Source organism: Lutra lutra, chromosome 1 (assembly GCF_902655055.1).
Source record: "Lutra lutra chromosome 1, mLutLut1.2, whole genome shotgun sequence".
Taxonomy (NCBI): domain Eukaryota; kingdom Metazoa; phylum Chordata; class Mammalia; order Carnivora; family Mustelidae; genus Lutra; species Lutra lutra.
Genome location: NC_062278.1, coordinates 97,428,595 through 97,448,034, shown reverse-complemented (window position 1 = coordinate 97,448,034; position 19,440 = coordinate 97,428,595). Strand labels below are relative to the sequence as shown.

The 19,440-nt window shown below is 40.8% G+C and overlaps 1 protein-coding gene across 1 annotated transcript; it reads left to right on the top strand.

The window, feature by feature from the left end:
• The first annotated feature begins 472 nt into the window (after positions 1-472).
• Positions 473-3,792, top strand: GHSR (growth hormone secretagogue receptor). Its single transcript, XM_047696333.1, has 2 exons — positions 473-1,268; positions 3,488-3,792. The coding sequence occupies exons 1-2, from the start codon at positions 473-475 to the stop codon at positions 3,790-3,792; spliced, it is 1,101 nt and encodes a 366-aa protein (XP_047552289.1).
• Positions 3,793-19,440: the final 15,648 nt, after the last annotated feature.

Below are 19,440 nucleotides of genomic sequence, written 5' to 3'. Positions count from 1 at the left end.
GCGGGGTCTCCGAGGCCGCCACGCGCCAGGACCCTTTAGGAACTGCGAGATGCGGCTGGAACAAGAGGCAGGCGCAGGGGAGCCAGGACTGGCGGGGCTGCCCCGGTGACAGGTACGTGAGTACCGGCCAGCTAGGGGCTAGTTTGGGTGAGATCTTGGGGGAAAATAGAGGTGCCAGAAAGACCGGTGGGTCACTCTGTCCTCACCACCAGTGCGTGCGTGTGCATGTGTGCATGTGTGTCTCTGTGTGTGTCCCTCCCTTCCCCCCTTTTCGCCCCAAGCTCTCAATCTCACTTTCTCCCTAAGCTTCTGCCTCTCACTTCCCTCTCTTTCCTCTCCAAGCATCCTCCCTGCGACCCAGCGGCGGCTCCTCGTTCGCACTCTCCCGCGCCTAAGGGGACCTTCTGAGGCCAGCCGCGGCCAGCTTCTGAGCGCAGTCGCATCCCAGAGCCAGTTAAGCCGCGGCGGCAGCATGTGGAACGCGACGCCGAGCGAGGAGCCCGGGTACAACCTCACGCTGCCGGACCTGGGCTGGGACGCTCCCGCCGACAACGACTCCCTGACCGACGAGCCCCTGCCGCTCTTCCCCGCGCCACTGCTGGCCGGCGTCACCGCCACCTGCGTGGCACTCTTTGTGGTGGGCATCGCGGGCAACCTGCTCACCATGCTGGTGGTGTCGCGCTTCCGCGAGCTGCGCACTACCACCAACCTCTACCTGTCCAGCATGGCCTTCTCCGACCTACTTATCTTCCTCTGCATGCCCCTCGACCTAGTCCGCCTGTGGCAGTACCGGCCCTGGAACTTCGGCGACCTGCTCTGCAAACTCTTCCAGTTCGTCAGCGAGAGCTGCACCTATGCCACGGTGCTCACCATCACCGCGCTGAGCGTCGAGCGCTACTTCGCCATCTGCTTCCCGCTGCGGGCCAAGGTGGTAGTCACCAAGGGCCGGGTGAAGCTGGTCATCCTGGTCATCTGGGCCGTGGCCTTCTGCAGCGCCGGGCCCATCTTCGTGCTGGTCGGGGTGGAGCACGAGAACGGCACCGATCCTCGGGACACTAACGAGTGTCGCGCCACCGAGTTCGCCGTGCGCTCTGGACTGCTCACCGTCATGGTGTGGGTATCCAGCGTCTTCTTCTTCCTGCCCGTCTTCTGCCTCACTGTGCTCTACAGCCTCATCGGCAGGAAGCTGTGGCGAAGAAAGCGGGGCGAGGCGGCGGTGGGCGCCTCGCTAAGGGACCAGAACCACAAGCAAACCGTGAAAATGCTGGGTGGGTCTCAGTGCTCCCTCGGCCGCGCTCTCCCGGGTTCTCCCGTCTCCCTTTGCCTTCCCTCCTTTCCCCTTCTCCCTGAACCTCTACCTCCTTCCCCTGTTCTTCTCGGTCTCTATCTGCATGTCTTTATCAGTTTCTGTCTTGAGCTTGCTCTTTGGTTTCTCAGTTTCTCCGTGGTGTATGCCCCCCCCCACCCCGTGTGTGTGTGTGTGTGTGTGTGTGTGTGTGTGTGTGTGTGTGTTTTGGTTTTTGTTTGTTGGTTGGTTTGTTGCTGTTTCTCTCTTTATCTGTCTTCCCCCATCCCCTTTATCACTGTTTTCACTCTCTTTTCCTCTCTACTTCTTAGTGTCTTTTTTTTCTGATTTCTCCTTTTTCAGGGAAAGGTGTCCCCTCCCACCTTTATATTTCCCAATATAAACCCAAGTGAGTTTTATCAACCCAGAGACATTGCTTCAAAACTGAGATACTTCATAAAAGTCTACTGTAGTCTTTAAGTGTTAAAGGCAAGGTAGAGCTTCCTGCCTCAATTTGTGGATACCTAAGTTGCATGACAAAAACGGGCATGGGCTTGGGGGAGGAGTAGCCATTGGATCTAGAAAGCATTTGGTGGTAAATTGAACCAAAGATATGATCAATGTGGATAATTCTGCCAGAGATGATTCACCCTTCTTTCAGCATTGTGGTGTGCTTTCTGACCTGCATTTTTCCCCAGATAATTGCATTCCTTCTGTTTACCCTGCTGCTGTTTATATAGCTTTGAAAGGAAGTCAATGACAAATACCTGCTAGAGTCTCCATTTGTTTTCATGACCCCCTGTTTCTGCCTGTAGGATAGTCCAGGATAATACAGGATAACTGAGATAGGTAGGCTTCTCCCAACATGAGAAAAAAGAAAAAGACTTTGTAAGCTGACAGGACTTACTATCCCTCCCTAAATGGTCCTTCAAAAAACATCTAGGTGCAGCATCCTGACTGGAGTGTACTGCATATTTGCTACACAAGTTTAATGGACAAGTGAAGTAATACAAAATGTGTTCACATCCATGCAAAACATTAATTCTATTGGCTTTTTCAAAGCCGGATTCTGTACATTTTATTATTCCTCATTATAGTCCAACATTTTGTATTTATTTGCTTAGTTAGTGCTTCTTAGAAGTCGTTCTAGGTTGATTTTTGTATTTGTAATTTTACAGCTCCTGGAATCTTGTATATTAAGATGATACAGCTTTTTCAAAGAATGCAAAAAAATTTTTATTTGCTAGACCAGTGATTCTCACAACATGACTAAAAGATTGTAAACCTGCTAGTGCCCTCCTGGGAATTCGAATATTCCTGTTGCTACGGTGGCCAACAGTTGTTACTATGCAACTTAGTTTTGAGAATAAGTTTAATAACCTCCTCCAATTTTATTTTTAAGCTGTTCATCGTCCTCACTGGTGTCTCAACACCAATGTTAATTTTCTTTTGCCTTGACCTTATGAAGGGAATCGCTAAAATGGTACGAGGACTGAAGTATTATTTTCTGTTATTTTTCCTTTGATTTCTGCATTTTAAAAACTTATCTAGAAATTCAGAGGGCTTGGACAAAAATTCTCTTCCCTGTGTAAAATGAAGACTCGGATGGATAATAATTAATATTAGTGGGTTTTATTGTCTTTTATAACTTACTTATGTCTACCGTAGGTGGCAAAGTATCATGCACTTCAGTGACTCTCCATCCTGACTGCATATTCAGTCTTTCATGAAACTTTTAAAAAGAAAAAAGAAAAGAGAAAAGCAGTTGTCCTGGTCTCCTTCCTAAAGATCCTAATTTTACAAGTGTGTATTATATATAAGGAATCTGTGCCCGCAGGAAACTCTGCTACGTAGCTGTGGTTGAGTATGGCCCTGTACTTCATATTTGTTTGGTAGTATCTGGTACAGGTGAAATGGGGACTATTGTGAATAAATTGTTGAGTCAATATGTCGGTCTAGTCATAAAAACCACCCAAATAGTTGTTAAGTAGAAATGATTAGGAAGCTCAATAAAAATGGATGAACTGTTAGTACAGACAGACCCAATCTTGGTAAAAAGTAGAAATAGGGACAAGCAGAACATAATGTTTCTCTGAAGTCAACAGTGATACTATACATAAAACAAAACCATGGCTTCAAAATAGAATGTGACTTGCTATGACATTTCTTGAGCTCACACTCTCTCTCCTGTTGTCCTTTTAGCTGTCGTGGTGTTTGCTTTCATCCTCTGCTGGCTGCCCTTCCATGTAGGGCGATATTTATTTTCCAAGTCCTTTGAGCCTGGCTCCTTGGAGATTGCTCAGATCAGCCAATACTGCAACCTGGTATCCTTTGTCCTCTTCTACCTCAGTGCTGCCATCAATCCCATTCTGTACAACATCATGTCCAAGAAGTACCGGGTGGCGGTGTTCAAGCTTCTGGGATTTGAGCCCTTCTCCCAGAGGAAGCTCTCCACTCTGAAGGATGAAAGCTCTCGGGCCTGGACAAAATCTAGTATTAATACATGACCATGCACATTGCTGAGCAAAGTCATCGCTTATACTAAACCAGAAGCCATAGCACAGCAGAACTTGGGAAGAAGTTGATGGTTAATTTTGGAATTAGGAACACACAGCTCTGGAAACAATTGGGAAGAAAGAAAAGATGGAACTTGTAGTGTGTGAGCAGTTGGATTGATTGCACACTCATCAGTGCTCTCATATACTATTTCTGCATATTCACTGTCTTATGATTTTGCATTCTGCTGTTGGTGATAGCAAGGATTCTGTAATTTGGAGAAAGGAGGATGGGCAGAGAGAACGATTAGGGCACTTCTTACTGAGTAAATACTAAATCTGATTTACTTTTTCATAATGATAACAAATTTTGATTAAGAGAATGACATTAAAAGAAAACACTTAAAACATAACTTTTAAATACTAGAAATTTTCATATAGCTCCAGATCAGTGCTGTCCAAGAGAAATATAATGCAAGGCACTTAAGTAGTCAATATAAAGCTTATTAATGAGAATTTTACCTTCTTTTTTTTGGGTACAGAGCCTCTGATATGTTCTTTATATTTGCAGCACATCTTATCTGGATTTGAAGTTTTCACCACTTATACTTAATAGATTTAGGTGTTGTAAAATTTGCCGATGAGAAAGTAGATTCATGAGTCTAAGTTGTCTAAACACACCTAAAAGTTTTCCCATAACTAAAATCACTATTATAATTCTTTAAATTTAAAATGAGTTAAAATAAAAAATAAAATGAGTTAAAATAAAAAATTAAAAATTAAAATGAGTTAAAATAAAAAATAAATTAAATTTAAAATGAGTTAAAATAAAAAATAAAAAATAAATTCAGTTCTTCAAGTTGCACAAGTCACCTTTCAAGTGTTCAACAGCCAAATGTGACTAATGGTTACCATAGTGGACAGTGTAGTTCTAGAGTATATGTAAAATTATTGTTAATCTTATAAAAATGTTTACAAATAAAACTCATTCCCTGAAATGTTCTTTATAGTGAACGTAGTAGGATGTTAGCGTGATAAATCCTCAAAATTACAACTAAATGCCCTGCTCTTCATGCTCTGAAGAAAATGGATATAAAACATAAGATGAATTTTTAAATTAGGTTGAATTATAGGTGTTAATATTCAGGAAATGAGACTTTATAAAAATTATAGAAAATCACAAACTGCCTTATTTGGCTTAACAAAAATGCTTAAGCCAACCATAAGGCTTTGCTTTGTGAGTAAAGGGATAAATTTATAACTTACTCTGGAAAGCTTACAAGAACTTAGTGAACATAGACATTTTTCAAATGGTGAAAAGTTCAGAATTCCTTAAATGCTACTGCTTATTGATATTCAAAACTTTTAAAAATATTATAGCCATTTATTTCAAAATTCCTATGCCATGTCCTGTCTCCAAATTAGTTTTGCTATTTACATCCCACTGCTTATCTGATGGATATGTTTACTTATATACCCAGTCTCCTTCTGAATCATACTTATGAATGATTAGACACCTCCAACTAAATGTTGAATGTTTTGGTCATAAATCTAAAATTTTCTTTCCTATTGACCTTGCTCCCCCCCATAGTCAACTTTTTGCATTATTAAACATATTGTTCTAAAAATGATTTCTTCACAATCCTGTACACTATTAAGTCAGACAAGGAATCCCTACATAAGTTATTGGTTCAACTATGGAACTGAATGTACCAGCTGGGGAGATTATTGCCAAGATTGATTTTTCTCCTCTACCAAAAATAAAGATGATTATGCAGAAATAATTGACTATATTAGAAAAATGAAAAACATAATCATAATTAGAAAGATTTCTGGGGGAAGGTATGTTCGAAATCCTTCCTGACACTAAAACTGCACTATCCAGTTAATCTGAATTCAGAACTTTAGCAAATTGTTTATTCGGTTGATTCTTGGGAAGGCATCAACATTGTTTTAAAGATTTTATTTATTTATTTGACAGACAGAGATCACAAGTAGGCAAAGAGAGAGAGAGGAGGAAGCAGGCTCCCACTGAACAGAGAGCCTGACACAGGGTTGGATCCCAGGACCCTGAGATCATGACCTGAGCTGAAGGCAGAGGCTTAACCCTCTGAGCCACCCAGGTGCACTGGGATCAACATTTAAAAAAAATGCTCTCATTCATTTAAGCCTGTGAAGTACTAATTAGGTCATTCAGCATTATTGTCTTAAATAGAGCCCAGCAAATCCCAAAGAGGTAATTCACTTTCCTGAAATCTTAGAGTTTTTGTCTACAAGTATATCCTACCTGAGAGAAAACAAGCAAAGAAGGCTTGATTTCCATCAGACAGTTGGTTGTTTTGGAGAAAACCAAACCTAACTTTCAGTTAGTTGCCTGCCTATTCAATGGTCTCCCCTTTCTGGTGAGTTCAGGTCTAAAGTCTCAGCCTAAATCAGTTATGGGGCATAGTTTACATAGCAAGGACACCAATGTCCTTTACTGGTGTTGATGAGAGAACTCAGAGATAATATTTAGAGAAATGGATCTTGAATTTGCCCTCCCATCATTGGCTTTTTATTCTTTGTAACATCTTTGTGTCATCCTAAATGTTTAAGACTCAGGGAAAAGAGGAACTTACAAGGAGGAAGATTGTTTCTGAAAGTCCATCATTTCACAAGCAGTTAGTATCTGCTTGCTATGTTCTAAGCTCTAGAGACTAATGAGCCAAGGATTTTATCTTTAATGAGCTCATGATCACTTCTGTGTTATGATGCAGTAGGTAATAATAAATACTTTAGGTTATGAAAGAAACATCTCCAGTTGACCATGGATCAATTGATGCTCCAGCATTTTAAGGGCTGTCTATTCATCTCCCCTGGATGGTTGTGTATTTGGCTCAAAATAAATTTAAAATGGGCTGTTCCTACACAAACCAGTCAAATTTGTAGATGTGATTAGCATGTCTGCCAGTGATAAAGACACTCTCACAGCTTGCTTTGTTAATGTGAAGAAAGTAAAGGAATTGGTTTCATTTGTAATTCATGTTTCCATTTTGCTGGTAATATCAGCAATGAGGTATCTGCCACCACACCTGACCCCAGGTCACAGAATCAGGGGTAGGGTCTTTTTCATTATACAGGTGACTGTTAGAGGAGTACGAAGTTTTCAGTAATTTCTTTAAAGAAAACATTCTTGCCATGGATGATTTAAAATCATAGTTTTTTGGCAATGACATTTAGAAACACTTTCAGTGACTGGTCAGACTTGGAAACTAATTCTTTATAGGCAACTTTTTATTGTAGTGAAGGTCATCGTGATGGGATTTGACCTGAAACTCCAGCTTTTTCCACTCTAATGCTTTTCTTAAGAGGCTGAAACCATTACAATTTAGCTATATTTTTTTTTGCTGTTTTTCATTTATTGATATACTTGTATATAGTTAAAAAAAAAAGATCTGTGAGATTTTTTTGCAAGACTGGTGCCTGAAAAGACTCACTTGTCTTTTAAAAAACATTATGTACATCTTTAAAATGTGACATACATATATACATACATCAAAGGTTTTTTTCACGTTGTCTAAATGAGTAGAATAGAGCTTTCTGCTTTCAGAAACACTGTATCTAATGTAAATAACATCATTAAAGATAAAAATAATGTGTATTCAATGATCCTCCTCTGATTTCTTTGCAATTTAAATTGCATCACTGGCCAGGATCTCTCCAGTTATAACTTAACTAGATGATTATTAACCCATGTTAATTCAGTGAGTTGATAACACAATTTTTATCTAGAGAATGAGCTGTCAGTCAAAATAGGCAGAAAGTGATGTGCTAATGGCGAGCGCAGGCCCCTTTCAGCTCACTTATTTATTCATATTAAATGAATTCAGTTATGTTGATTCTTGGCAATCATTTAAGTTTGAAAAAGGTGAGGGAGAAAGTTTGCATGAGGCTTATTTTGTGTTTTTCTTTTTGAATGCAAACTCTTGCTGGGTGTTGGAAGCTAGCCATATTGGTTGAGAGAATTATCATCCTTTAAAAAAAAAAAAAAAGAAGCTTCCTGGTTTATGGCCCTTCCAGTTGCCTGGATATTTGCTAGCTTTCCAGTTACTATTTTATGCTATGACATTGCATACTCATTACACAAGGGGCTATCAACTAACCCCCAAACTGGCAAAACAGCGAAGCCCCCAGAAAACATGCTTCATGTAACTGCTCAGAAGGTTCTGCCGAAACTTTACAGATGTTTCTCCCGAAAGAAGACTCCCCACGCACAACCTTTCTCCCCAGTATGAAGAGAACAGTTTGAAAGATTTTCTATGATTTTTAACATCTCCAATCCAAACATTTCTCTGGCTCAAACCACAAAAACATTCACAGCTAACACTTGGAGCACTGCAGGTTTAGCCTACTGGAGAGCCCCTGCTCATATAAACATACCCAAATAGCATCGTCTCATATTTCAGACATCTGCTGTATTCTAGGTATTATAGAATTTACAGCTTTGTTGATGTGTATTGCTACAATGTGTCATAAATGTCACTAATGATATTTTGATTTGTGATTCTTTTTACTTAAGTTTTTTGTGAATGTTAAAGGGTTTATAGCTGTCATGTCTTGTGAAATTAGACACTGTTTTTCCTTCCTTTGGGTGTCTTAAACCAAACAATGGCTTAATAAATATATTTTTAAAGCCTATAGAAAATTTCTCCCACACACAGTTATATATTTCGGTGCCTGGGATATTTCAGCTCTACTCCTCTCCCAGATTTGTCTTTTAATTTCTGAAATATGTATTCTGCCACTGTGAGGAGGTGTTTGTTACAGTGAATTTTATTTCCCCAAGGGCTCCAATATTGAATAATGAGTTAAACAATTTCTAAAAGAAGAAGTGGCTTCCATATTAAGAAAAGTCAAGGACCCTGTGATGGACTGTGACCCCCCCATGCCCTCTTCACCTCTCTTCCCTGACAACCTGTCACCCCCCAGAGCCAGTGGTGTGACAGCTTACAACATGGGACCCAAAGACCACAAGCTCTTTGAGTCAAAGGAAGAATTCCTATACATCTTATATGCAGTAGTCAGCCACTCACTGAATGTTGGTTGAATAAATGAAGGTTTAAAGACTGGATTATATGTCTCCTGGGCATTAGCTTCTAGGCATATGGATTCCAGGGACCAATAAAATTGAAAACTAAAATTGGAGGACCAATAAAGTGGCCAACTTTAATTTGTGGATTAAAAGACCTTAAAATACCCTACTACCTATTGCCACCATCATTTCTACTTAAGAAGAACATTAGAAGTGAATAAAGGAAAATCAGGGTGTGAAATTTCAATATATTCTACATACCACAAAATCATACATATATGCTATTAACATGAGTTCATTACAACTTTAAGGCAGCACCTAAATTAAAATGTATAAATAACATTCGGCAGTGATTACTAACACAGTAAAGTTACTTTTACTGATCTGCCAAGGCCCTTTCCAATATCTTCCAATCCCTTCTGTCCATCTCTCCTTGATATCAGTACCAGCCAGTGCCCCTCACCTTCTCTCACATCTATTCCTGTGGCAGGTATCCTGAGGTCAAAAAAGGAGAGGTCAGCAGGTCTCCCTGGGACTTGGCAGGTCTCCCATTCTGAGGCTAGTGTTCCAATGTGGCTTGTTCCTTGGTTCCTGACTCATAGCTCATCATCAACTCCCGATCTCATAGCCAGCTTTGTTCAAGGGGTCATCAAAATAATTATAAGTCAATACACATCTCCTGAAGAATAGTTTGACAGTATGCATCGAATACATGCAAATTTTGCATACTTCTTGATCCAGTCATTTCACATCAAGACATAATTACAGAGGAACACAAAGGTTTTTTCCATAACCATGCTCATTGCTTCTTATTCATGATTTTGAAAACCTGAAAAAAAGCAAATGTTGGAGAATGGGGAATTGGTTAAATAAATTCCAGAAATTATAACAGTTAACTTTTTAAAATAACACTTAACATTTATACAGTACTGTGATAAGAGCTTTCAGTTCCTGTTCTCACGTAATCATCCCAACATACGTAGGAGGAGGTTTTATTATTATCCCCGTGGAGGGTGAAGGGGTAGCTGAGAGTTTTGTCACATGGCCAGGAAATGGCAGAGCTGGAATTTGACCCCAGACCAGCTAGGTTCTAATGCTTTCACTTTCTCTAATCTAGAGTACCATGCAGGCATTAAAAGTGATTTGTAGGAGAATTTTAATAATGTGGGAAAATGTTTATCTGATATTAGTAAGTTAAAAAAAAAAAGTCCCATCCTGTAAAGAAAAGAAAAGAAAAAAAGATGTCCACAGAACCAAAGACTGAAAAGATCCAGCATAGAAAGTATTAACAGTATTTTCTGGTCCATGGAAATATTTTCCTCGATTTTTCCATTGTTTCTAACGCTTCTACAAAGAATGTATGTTATTCTTGTAAGAGTGATAAATGGCAGACCACACTACTGCAGTTCAGAGATTGACTTCCCTCCCAGCCCTGTTCCAGATTGTATTCTCTGCTTTCTCCCTCTAGCACCTTGGCTTTCAGAGTGACATCTTCCATACCCAACACTAACTCCCGCAGCTTCTCACTGGGACACTTGCTCTTCCACGGGAGAAACTTTCAGAGAGCTGGTGGGAGAGAAAAGCCAGGGCTCAGCAATCAGGCTTGCATTCCAGTTCTGGAATTTCATTGCTTTGAGCAAGTTCCTTACCCTCCCCCCAACCCCTCTCCCACATAAAGTACCCAAACCTAGCAGATGCTCATTAAGTGGCTGCCATTATCATTTTGTCACTTGGAATAGCGTGAAACAGCCCCATTGTGTGTCTACCCTCCTAGGTTCCTTCTCCTTACTTATCTGTCTGTTCCTGACCCTAGTCAGGCAGAGGTGTCCCCACAACTTTATTGACCATGCACACCTATTTAGAACGGCTGGTAAAAACAGCTGCAAATTTAAAAATGCTGGGTAATTGCTCTGTCCAGGGTATTGATAAGCTTCTGCCAGTTTTTCAAAATGCAGCTGATATATTTTGGAGTGAACCCTTGGGCCCTCTCCCAGGAGACATTTGCACCTCTACTTATGGAATGAAAAAACAATTTCAGGCTCCGTTGGCAGGCTGCAGAAGAGAAGGGACAAGAGCTTGGCAAAATCGGTTTCCTGACGGCCTCTCTTCATGGCCATGTGTTCACTATCTCAGCCTGGATAACTACTTCAGAACCTTTATCACAAAAGCTTCTTTCAGAATTTAAGCTCCAGGAACAAAGCGTGAAAAGTGGAGTATGCATTGACTTTGGAGCCAGACAGTTACAGAGTTTTCTCCTGGGAGAAAATTAACCAGCCACGTGACACAGGGCAATAATTCAGCATTAACCTCTCTGGGTTTCTGTTGATTTAATAGTACAATAGATATGATAAAAGTATCTGCTGGTTGTGGGTCTTGACAGATCCAGTGACATAATATATATAAAGGGGCAGCATCTGGCACATAGAGGAGCCCAATACACATTAACTGTTTATTACCACAATTTATTAGGTTGTGTACAATCTACAATTTCCAATTTGAGTTTCTTTAGAGCAGAACAAGTCCCCCCAAATTGCGTGTGAAGAAACCTGAATGCAGAATCCTTCTGTAGTTTTCATGTCTCCCCAACCCCAGTTTTGACAGTAGTGTTAACCCACAGCTAATGAAGAGCTTTTTAGTGAGCTGCCTTTATGGGGACTTTCCAAAGAAGTCCGTGTAGTTTTCAAAGAAATAGTGACTCTCCTTTTGCAATCACATTTCATCAATTTAATGTAATTTTAATAAAGCAGTTAGAATAACAAGGGCACTTTGACAGGGACAGATTTGAGAACAAATGACTCAGTTGGTGGAGCAGAAGTGTGAGGTTGTGCTAGAGTGTGGCCTCCCAGCGCGTGGCGCATCCAGGACCTTAGACAGAGGGAAGGGAGAACACTGGATCCCAGCAATCCAATTAAGAACGCTTCTAACTGCCATTGTAAAATCACTTTGAATTAGAAACTTTTTAAGCTCCATTCAAAGAGAATAAATCCTAGTAGAGAACATATTGGAGACTGTCTAGAGTCCTAGTGGGCCTAGAAGTTTCCATGCTGTAAGCCAACTCCCACCCATTGGTAGTGGTTCCCAGAAACATTGGCTGAGAAGGGACATTAGGGGGACAAATGTCCCCACTGCCTGTGACAGTACTAGTTACTCCTACTGTCCAGGCATCCTGGTTTTGCCTTTATGCTGGATGTTTCTTTTTTTAAGGACTTGTCATTAGTAGTTGCGTTAAAGAAAGTTAGGGTATAGCTGGTAGACCTCCAGTTGATATTTCCAGCTTCTGCCATGGTCTTGTCTCGTAACACGTGCAAGCTGCACGTTCCATGAACAGAGTTCCCTCTGTAATACGTGGGGAACTGAGGGACAGACAACTATAACCAGTCTCTATTCCCAGTAGAGCATGCAAAACACTTGCTGAAAAAAAATGAAGTGCATTCTAATACACGTTGTAAGGAAAGTCACTTCCTCCCATCTCAGGAGCAGTGTATGTGTGGAAGTAATATGTAACCACCATTTGCTGGGTTTTTGCCTTCAGTTGTGCCATGGCTTTCAGCGTAATTTTCAAGATGTACAGTGATGACCAGGCACTCAGTTAATAGGGTCAGTGGGAAATGGGGAGAATTCTAGAAGTATATGTATTAAATGCAAGAAATAGAGACCAAGCAGTCAGTCCTTCTGTCGAGCATGCCCCAAACACTCTTGTTACAATGTTAACAGGCTTTTTGTTTTGCTATAAATCTTCTCAAGTCAGTAATTCTTTTAAGAAAACTGTGCCCAAGCCAATCATCTAACACATGGCACTGCTAGAAGATATATTTACATTTCAGTATGTGTAATGTAAATAATTTCTTTTAAATAATTATTCTTCTAAATTAATCTTACTCATTGTTGATTCTACAGCTTCTCACACAGGTACCAAAAGTTCTTAAAGATTTTATTTATTTATTTGACAGAGAGAGATCACAAGTAGGCAGAGAGGCAGGCAGAGAGAGAGAGAGGGAAGCAGGCTCCCTGCTGAGCAGAGAGCCCGATGTGGGACTCGATCCCAGGACCCCAAGATCATGACCTGAGCTGAAGGCAGTGGCTTAACCCACTGAGCCACCCAGGCGCCCCTGAGTTGAATCTTTTGATGGAACAAAATTGAGAAGGTCTACTATTTTCTAAGATCTAAAAATGGCAAAACATTCAAAAGAATTGGAGTCAACTTACATGACAAATTTTGTCTTATAAAAATATTTGTCAAAGAAAGGCACTCTCAATAGGGACAAAGTAAAGGAGTATGTAAAGAAATTTGGACAGAAATGGAAATTTCAAGAAAAAAAGTAACAGAAAAAAGATCTTCCTTTTTCTCAGGATTTGTTCTGACATTACTAGAAAAAGCAATCAAAGATGTCAAGAATCTCAAGTTTAGTAACCACAAATGTAACAGAGAAGGAGACCAAAGGTTACTTTATAAAAAATATCAATAGGTTATATTGAAAAAGATGTACTCTTCATCAAAATATTAGTGATATAGTATGAGAGATAGATAAAACCAAAAATGCCTGAATAAAGTATACAAATATATACCAAGAATAATTTTCCTGTTTTTAAACATTCTGAAAAATCAATATAAAGTCTTTTTATTTAAAAAAAAGAGAGGAAAATAGAAACAAACTTAACTACAGAGAACAAACTGATGGTTACTGGAGGGGAGGTGGGTGAGGGGCTGATTAAACAGGTGACAGGTATTAAGAAGAGCACTTGTTGTGATGAGAACTGGGTGTTGTAAGTGATGAATCACTAAACTGTACACCTGAAATTAATATTACACTGTATTTTAAACAGAAACTTGGAAAGAAACAAGTCTTTTTATTTTGATTTAATGTACAGATTTTATTTTAGAAAAAATAAAATAAGTAATAAAATAATAAATAATAAATAAAATAATAACAAAAATAAATAAATGGTCATTCCTTCATTCCGTCTTTGGAATACGGGCAAAAGTCCATCTTCTGTAGATGCTTCAAGCTGTATCAGGGCACAGAAGGGGCTCTGGAATTCCATTCCAGGCCCTGACATGCACACAATGTAACTGTTGGTCCTTTTTTGTAAGTGGGCATGGGGCTGGTAGTATCTGAGGTAGTTCTGTATTTAAAACTTTGGACCCCTTCTTGCATCATGTAATGGTACCTAACATTATTAGTCTTGGCCCTAAGTATATTTCAGTATCAGTAATACTGTAGGCCCATTTTTGTCATCCCTCCTAAAATAGATCTGATGCTAGAGAGTATCCAAGAAAATAGGCCAGCAAACCAATTCCAACCCCCTTGATACAGAAGGATGGGCTGTTGTAGGGTTTGCTGCAACTAAGTGGCTTCTGTTGAATTCTACACTAGTTACAACCTGCATGGTGGTGTTAATATAAGTAGAGCAAGAGGAGTTGGCTACCACAGATATACCTCCTTGTTCAGCTAAAACATAGTCTAAGGCTACTCTGTGGTCTACTTAGCACTTTAGCCAAGAAGTCCAGAAATTTCTGTAGGTTGGTGAGGAAGTTAGCGGTTTCATTAGCAATGAGAATTAAGGATTTAGACAAATTTCATGCCACATGTTGATGAATGGCAACTTCCCACTGGGAGCAAAGTATACCCAAGAAATGGTCATCTCCATCTGGTATTTCCCCAGGGAGGTCCCTCCTGACACAGGTGAATAATTTGAAAGAGCTAGTCCAGTGGTCCACTTTGGACTTATTGTGGACTGAGAAGGGAGTGGTAAGAACTTCTAATGAGCAAGTGCCCCCCATTGTCCAACTGTTCAAATAATCAGATGCCCACGCGGTCTTCTGATTATCCACTCGGAATAACAGGCATGAATGTTGTCTGTACATGAGTTATTGTGGCAATTAATCTGAAGTTTACCTCAAGTTGTCTACCCTAGGCAAACAACAAACATTTAAAGACAAGCAGAACTAGAATCTCACATCCACAAAGGTGTGTTACTGAAAGACAATTTTTCTCTCTAAAATCACTGTCATTCCCATCAAAGATAGCCAAATTAAGCTAATTTGTTTGTAAAACAAGTCCAGTTTTAATGAACATGGCTTAATTATTTACACAAACACAGAAAGAATAGTGACTGATAATATAAACTCTTTTAAATCTGTTTCATTGGAACTTTTTATAAGGAATTTCAGATAGAACTTCTAATAGTCTCTCAAGGCCAGAAGCCAAGTCAAATACTTGCCATCAGATTTGCTTGTAATACCTATTTATTTAGATGAGTTCTTCTTCTCCAGGTCCCCCAAATATCCTGACATTCCAGAGGTAACATTCTTTACTCACTGGGTAAGGCTGCTGGGAACTATGTAAGCAAGGTACCAAGCCAACATTTCCAAGGGGCCCTATTGGCTCCAAAAAGTCAACCATAGTCAACCGTAGTCCCTTAAAGCTGTCGGGTCATATCTGAGTCTATGCATGTCTCTCTCAAATATGACATTCCAGTCAAAACCTTGGTAATCTAACCAATGTTTTCAACGGTGTCCTGTTACAAAGAGAACAGATTCTTACTGAACTTATGCAAACAATTATAATTGCCATGAAAGAAAGAATATTCATGGAGGGTTTATGAATTCTGGAAGGTTCGGGTAGAGAGAAAAATGTTTGTTTTTTCACAAAGCGATATTTATCATATTTCTATAAGTCATAGATATCTGAAGAGCAAAAGTTTCCTTAAATCTGGAAGAGCACACATTAGAGAAACAGCAATGTTTCAAACAAGTCATAAAAACTGTAATCATCTTCAATTCATTCAGTCCGATGTCAGTAATCTTGAGTGCAGCTTTTCCATTATACACAGGCCAGGTGGGGTTAATAATAAAACACCATCTTTTTAGTCCTGGGATTATAGCTGCAGGTGCGCCAACCAGCGGAGAGGGGACTGAACTAGGTCCCTCCTCCCCCATTTTCACACAAACACCAAAACCAACCAGGTATCTCTCAAATAAACGGACTCCTTCCTAAGAAGAGATGCTGGTACAAAGTCACTTTAGAGTCATCTCCCTGACTAGTGGTACCACAAATTGACTCAGGAGGGTCCAAACAGCTTCAATAGCCAAACGGCGGGAAAACCCGACTCCCAGCACGCACGGCAGTGGACTTGCCCAGTTGCAGAGCCCAGTGCTCTTCCCAGTGCAGGTTCCTGTCCCCCCGCAAAAAGCGAAGGCAGGCAGCCGAGGCAGCAGAACAGAGGGGAGAAAGGAGATTCCCCCAAACAAAACTAAGGATCAGCAGCTGTTTCGGACCATCCTTAAAATCACTCCCGGGGGCAGGATAATGGAGAGCAGCTGACTCCCAGAGAGCAAGCCCACAAGCTCACCAAACCAGCCGAGGTCGAGGTGCGCTGCTGAGGACAACTGCTCCCTCCAGCTCAGGACCGGTAAGCCCTGGCGTTGCTGTCACAGACAATTGCTCCTTCCTAGGGAGACCTGGGTGGGGGACAGGGTGGATATTGGGGGGGGGGGGCACGGCCTCCAGCTGGTTCGTCAAAATCTATTACTCAAACCCTAGTTTAGCTACTCGCTGCTCAAAAGCCAATACTGGAGAGACAGGGATTGGTTGGAAAGAAAAAGTTGCTCCATTCAGAAGGCTGGCAGCCTGAAAAGATGGTGGACTACTGTCCAAAGACCTTCTCCAAAGTCCTGGGCCAAGCAGGGGATTTTTAAAAAGGGAGCACAGGGAAGTAAGGAGGGTCACCATGCAGGGAAGGCAGTCTCAGTCTCAAGCCGGTTTGCTGGCATCAGGGAAGGTTTTTTCCTAGCGTGGCTAAGCTTGATCTTCTGTGAAACACCTGGCTCCCTGTTTCCCGAGGGTCAGTGTTCTGTTGAAATCTCAGAGAAGCTGTAGTTACTCAAGCTCTAAGCTGTAAGTCAAGCGAGGCACAGGCAAAGAGTTAGAGATTTGTAGCCTATAGGCTGCTTGGAACACAGTTACATTCCCTTGCACTCTCCAAAGTGTCCTAGTATGGGCCATGAATTTTATTGTCACCTTAATTGTAAAGCTACATCTTACATTTGCAGTAAAAAGTGTTGCGATCTATTAGTGATGCCTGCTGTGAGTGAGTGGGACAGTCTTGGAGAATTTTCTAATTCTGGCAATTCTTGCTGGAGACCAATAGTTATAGTAACTCTTAATCCCTTCTTGTCCTGTGTGAAGGAAAAATGCTTAGATGCCAGTGCTGGCCCTAAAGAAAGCCCTAAAGGAGAATTTTCCCAGAAGTCTTCTGTAACACAGTTGTTACAGATTAGAGATTCCCATTCGGTCTTAGGAGCCAGGAACAAGAGTTACATTATCAGGTAAGTGTCAGTGTCACCTGGAATCTGTGCCTCCGGTGGCTTGTGTGACCCCTCTTTATCAGTTTCTTGCTTCCTCCGCCTTTTTCTATCTGTCCCAAGAGCTTCAAATGTGAAGCACTGATATGTGAAAAGAGAAGGAGAGACTGACAGCTTTTTTACACTCTCTGGGGAATCAGTGTTGTGGCCTGAGTAGCCCTGCCAGAAGGCAATTAGCCTTATGAAAACGGAATTTTGGAAAGAGGCTGCTTCCTGGACATGGTTGCACAAAGCAGTAGACTCTTGACTCTCCAGTGTTTGTCTTCTCCATTTCTGGGATCTTTACCATGACTCCACTTCAGCCACTCTCTCCTAAGCTGCCATATTGGACAGTGTCGAAATCTTGCATTAAGACATGCCATTCAGAGACTGCAAAATTCTCCCATTCCTGGTCTCTCAGTCATTATTCCCTTCACGTAGGTCTGAAGTAGTTCAGTCTGCTCCCATCTCCATGACCCTAATTCAATGTATGCCCCTCGCATCAGAAACTTTCCAGTGAATGTTCCCCATTCACATGCCTGCTTTCCACCATGTCACCGGCTCTGGATCAAGGAAGGAAGATGGTTGATGTCTTGATCCAGATCAAGGCAACCATCTTCCTTCCTTGATCCACACTCTACATGCTGAATGATGCTGGAGAAACCTCTCTGAGCACCACGTAGTTGGTAGAACAAACTGTCCTGACCATCTGCACTCTGCCAGTATGTCCTGACTCCTCCCTCTTTCTGCTTTACATACTCTATTTAGAACTTCTCCATTATCCTCAAGCAATGCCAGCCCCTCAGCAGGCATTCTTGTATGTTACTTCAAAAGGAAATAAGAAGTCCTTAGTTGAGAGCTCTCTTAACCAGTTGACCTTCTATGGGAAAAGTCACGTGGAGCTGCACATGCCCTTGGCCCCTCCTATCTTGTCACCGCTGGCACCATGTCTGCCCTTGTCTCTGGCCTTGTTTCTGTCTACTTCCTTTCTCCTCCTACCTCCTATGACTATTCCCTCTCTCCTGAAGCTTCTTTCTTCCTTCTCTGTTGGCCCCTGTCATCAGCATTTAAGCCTGCTCAAGACTTGTTAACCATAAAAAGTCCTCACTTAACTCTTGCTATGGACTGAATTGTGTAGCCCCCCCCCCCCAATTTGTATGTTGAATTTCTAACCCCCAGTGTGATGGTATCGGGAGATGATGCCCTTATGATGACATTAGTGCTCTTAGAAGAAGAGACACCAGAGAGCTTGCCCCCCCACTCCACCCCCACCACCATGTGAAGACACAGGAAGTTTCTATTTTGTTACTACATTATTCTTTATTATTTCCTTCCGGTTTTGGAGGGGTTTGTTTTTTTTAGTTTATTTATTCATTTAAGTAATCTCTACACCCAACATGGAGCTCAAAGTCATGACCGTAAAGTCAAAAGTTACATGCTTTTTGACTGAGCCAGCCAGGCACCCCAGGTTTTAGCTTGTTAATTTTTCTACTTTTTTCTAGCTCCTTTGGGTGTAAGGGTACATTGTTAGAGATTTTTTACTTATTGAGGTAGGCCTGTATTGCTATAAACTTCCCTCTTGGGACAGCTTTGCTGTATCCCAAAGATTTTGGACCATTGTATTTTCATGTTCATTTGTCTCCATGTATTTTTTTTATTCCCTCTTTAATATCTTGGTTCACCCATTAATTGTTTAGTAGTGATTTAGCCTACGTGCATTTGTGTTTTTTCCAGATGTTTTCTTGTAGTTGACTTCTAGTTTCATAACATTGTGGTCAGAAAATATGCATGGTAAGACTTCAGTTTGTTTTTTTTTATTTGAGACTTGTTTTTGTGACTAACAAGTGATCTCTTCTGGAGAATGTTCCATGTGCACTTGAAAAGAGTGTGTATTGTGCTGTTTTAGGATAGAATATTCTGAATAGATCTGTTAGACTCATCTGATCCAATATGTCATTGAAAACCATTGCTTTCTTGTTGATTTTCTGTATGGATGATCTATCCATTAATGTAAGTTGGGTATTAAATTCCCTTACTATTACTGTATTACTGCTGATGACTTCTTTTATGTTTATTATTAGTTGCTTTATGTATTTGGATGTTGCTATGTTGGATGCATAAATATTTACAATTGTTATATCTTTTTTGTTGGATTGCCCCCTAATGATTATGTAGGATCCTTCTTTGTCTTTTGTCACAGTCTTTGTTTTAAGTCTATTTTGTCCAATGTTGGTATTTCTACTCT

Coding starts and splice junctions, on each gene's coding strand:
- GHSR (XM_047696333.1), top strand. CDS start 473: ATGTGGAACGCGACGCCGAGCGAGGAGCCCGGGTACAACCTCACGCTG. Junction 1,269..3,487: donor GCAAACCGTGAAAATGCTGG/GTGGGTCTCAGT, acceptor TTGTCCTTTTAG/CTGTCGTGGTGTTTGCTTTC.